Source organism: Ziziphus jujuba, chromosome 3, assembly GCF_031755915.1.
Source record: "Ziziphus jujuba cultivar Dongzao chromosome 3, ASM3175591v1".
Taxonomy (NCBI): Eukaryota; Viridiplantae; Streptophyta; class Magnoliopsida; order Rosales; family Rhamnaceae; genus Ziziphus; species Ziziphus jujuba.
Window position 1 is genome coordinate 13512176 of NC_083381.1, and position 3019 is coordinate 13515194.

At 34.5% G+C, this 3019-nt stretch overlaps 1 protein-coding gene across 1 annotated transcript; it reads left to right on the forward strand.

Moving 5' to 3' along the window:
• Positions 1–204: 204 nt before the first annotated feature.
• Positions 205–1896, forward strand: LOC132799188 (phloretin 4'-O-glucosyltransferase-like). The gene has a single exon (XM_016031929.4). It carries the CDS (start codon positions 383–385, stop codon positions 1814–1816), a length of 1434 nt encoding a protein of 477 aa, XP_015887415.3. The 5' UTR covers positions 205–382; the 3' UTR covers positions 1817–1896.
• The last annotated feature ends 1123 nt before the right edge of the window (positions 1897–3019 follow it).

Sequence of the window (3019 nt, forward strand, 5' to 3'; positions counted from 1 at the left end):
ATATATAATAAAATTAATATTTTCAAAAAACATTGATTTTGGTATCTTCATACCATATCATATAATATCTATATATATATATATACATATATATTATTTTATATGACTTGTACACAATAAATACATATACATACGTGTAAACATTTAACGATGTCGATCAGAACAAATTATTAAGTCAAGCCAAGCAAATGCAATCATTATTAGTCCATCAACACATTCAAACAATATATGGACTCCAAGACTCCAACTCACAAATTCACCTACTCCGCTTCTCTATTAATATTCCCCATCACCACAAGTTCAATGCACCTCTGACGAAAAAAGAAAAAAACGACCACTTCATCGCTCAAGCTCACTAAACTCTATACTTACTCTCAAAATCATGGTGAACCCTCCTCGCTTTCTCATCGTCTGCTACCAAGAACAAGGTCACCTAAACCCTACCCTTCAATTAGCAAAGCGCCTCACCTCCATTGGAGTACATGTCACCTTTTTAACCTCCCTTTCAGCCTACCTACGCATGGCCAAAGCTTCTAATTCCAACCTCAATACCGTTGATGGCTTGTCATTTTCCCACTTCTCTGATGGCTACGACGACGGTTACAAGCCCGGTGTTGACGGTGATCACTATTTCTCGGAGATAAGACGTTGTGGTTCGCAAGCTCTCTCCGATCTCATCATCTCTGGCGCAAATGAAGGCCGTCCTTTCAGTTGTGTGGTGTGTAACATTATGCTCCCTTGGGCGGCACAAGTGGCAGACGAGTTTAATATTCCGTCCGTTCTGCTTTGGATTCAGGCGGCTACCGTCTTCGATATCTACTACTATTACTTCCATGGTTATGGAGATATGATCAGTGAGATTATTAGTAGTACTACTACCACTGATGATCCTTTAAATTTACTAGAATTACCAGGATTGCCATTGAAGCTCACTGGTCGTGATCTTCCTTCCTTCATAGGCTCTACAAACGCTTACAGTTTTGTCACCACTGTATTGAAAGAGCTGTTTGAGAAATTGCTTGTGAAAGAAGGCAAATCAATAGTGTTGGTGAACACCTTCGATGCGATAGAGCACGAGGCCTTGAAAGCAATTGAAAAGGTCGATTTGGTAGGAATTGGACCGTTGGTTCCATCTGCTTTCTTGGATAGAAAAGATCCATCAGATACTTCATTTGGAGTTGATCTTTACAAAGGTTCAAGGGATTATAATGAATGGTTGAACTCCAAGCCTAAAGAATCTGTAATTTACATTTCGTTTGGAAGCTTGATTGTGCTATCGAAGTTGCAAATGGAGGAAATTGAAAGCGCTTTGTTGGGTTGTGGCCGTCCTTTCTTGTGGGTGATAACACAGAAACAAAACCCAGAAGAGAAGAAAGAAGAAAATGGAGGATTGAGTTGCAAAGAGGAATTGGAGAAGCTTGGGAAGATAGTTCCATGGTGTTCTCAGGTTGAGGTTTTATCAAATCCTTCATTGGGTTGCTTTGTGACTCATTGTGGATGGAATTCGACATTGGAGAGCTTGGTTTGTGGGGTTCCACTGGTGGCATTTCCTCAGTGGACAGACCAGGGAACCAACGCAAAGTTGATAGAGGATTCATGGAAAAATGGTTTGAGAGTTAGGACAAATAAGGAAGGGATTGTTGAAAGTCATGAGATTAAAAAGTGCTTGGAATTGGTAATGGGAGATGAAGAAATAAGAATGAATACTAAGAAATGGAAGGATTTGAGTATTCAAGCTGCCATGGAAGGTGGGTCTTCTGATAAGAATCTCAAGGCATTTTTGGAAGATATAATTCAGGACAAAACTACTTCGTAATTAATATATTATCCTTTCTGCATTTCATTTTTCTGTTCTCGTTACTTATCATCGGTAATAAAAAATTTCTTTTGATTAAATCAGTTACTTGCTTTTCACTTTTAGTTTATTTTATTTTTTTAAAATTTTTTAGCAAGGTAGCATCATATCACTGGTAAGATGTAAAAAAGTGATAGAAAAACTTTGACTGTCCCTTTTTTTTAAAAAAAAAAAAAACAAAAAAACCCAAAGAATGTAATATAATTGTATTAAATTTGCCATCTATAAGTTTACACATAAACATTGCAATTGGTCTCTAGCTACTTCATCATCACCGGACGAGTGGCAGCTATAGCTACCTGTAAAACGGACCTATTACATTTGGTATTATTTAGTTCGAAAAGTTTTGCACTTTTGACTATCTGTTTTTACTAATAGTTTGACTGATTGTTTGTGATTTCTATCATTGATTTGATATAAAGTACCCCCATTTGGATATATATCATCAATAGATAGCCCCATTGGTGGTATATATTTTCCATCCTATCTCTTTCACTATAAAAAAAAATAATAACAATAAACATTATCAAATAAATACTTGAGCTTTACCAATTAAAAAAAAAAAAAAAGAATGACTGCTTACCAAACTTTTTTTTTTTTTTTTTTTTGGGGTCAATATTGCTTACGAAACTTGCATGTGACCTGTAGTTAACACTTTTCTAACTAAGAAAAAAAAAAAAAAACGTGGATTCTGTCATGCACTGCCAAATATGGTAATGCGAAATTTATATATTGTTTTAAATCAAAACTCTTAAAACCTATTATCCTTAATTTCTTGTGGTTGAAGTACTGCATTTCAAAAATATGGTGTTTATAACCAATTGCATCATCTTAAAAATATAATTATAAGAAAAAAGCAATTGCGATTGATATCTGTAATGTGGTCCAATAAATTATTATGCACGTCACAATTTTTATTTATTTATTTTAGAACTCTATAAATACGGGACAATTAAATGATATACAGTACCTGTACTGTCTGTTGTGCATGTACTGTATCTCCCTTTCTATCCCTTTTACTTTAAATAAAATAAAATAAAAATCCATTTTTTATTTTATTTTGATAAATCAGTGGGGAAAGTATTGTATTTTCCCTTTCTATCCCTTTAAATAAAATTTTGATAAATCAGTGAGGAGAGATAATAAATTAATAGTTGAATAGTT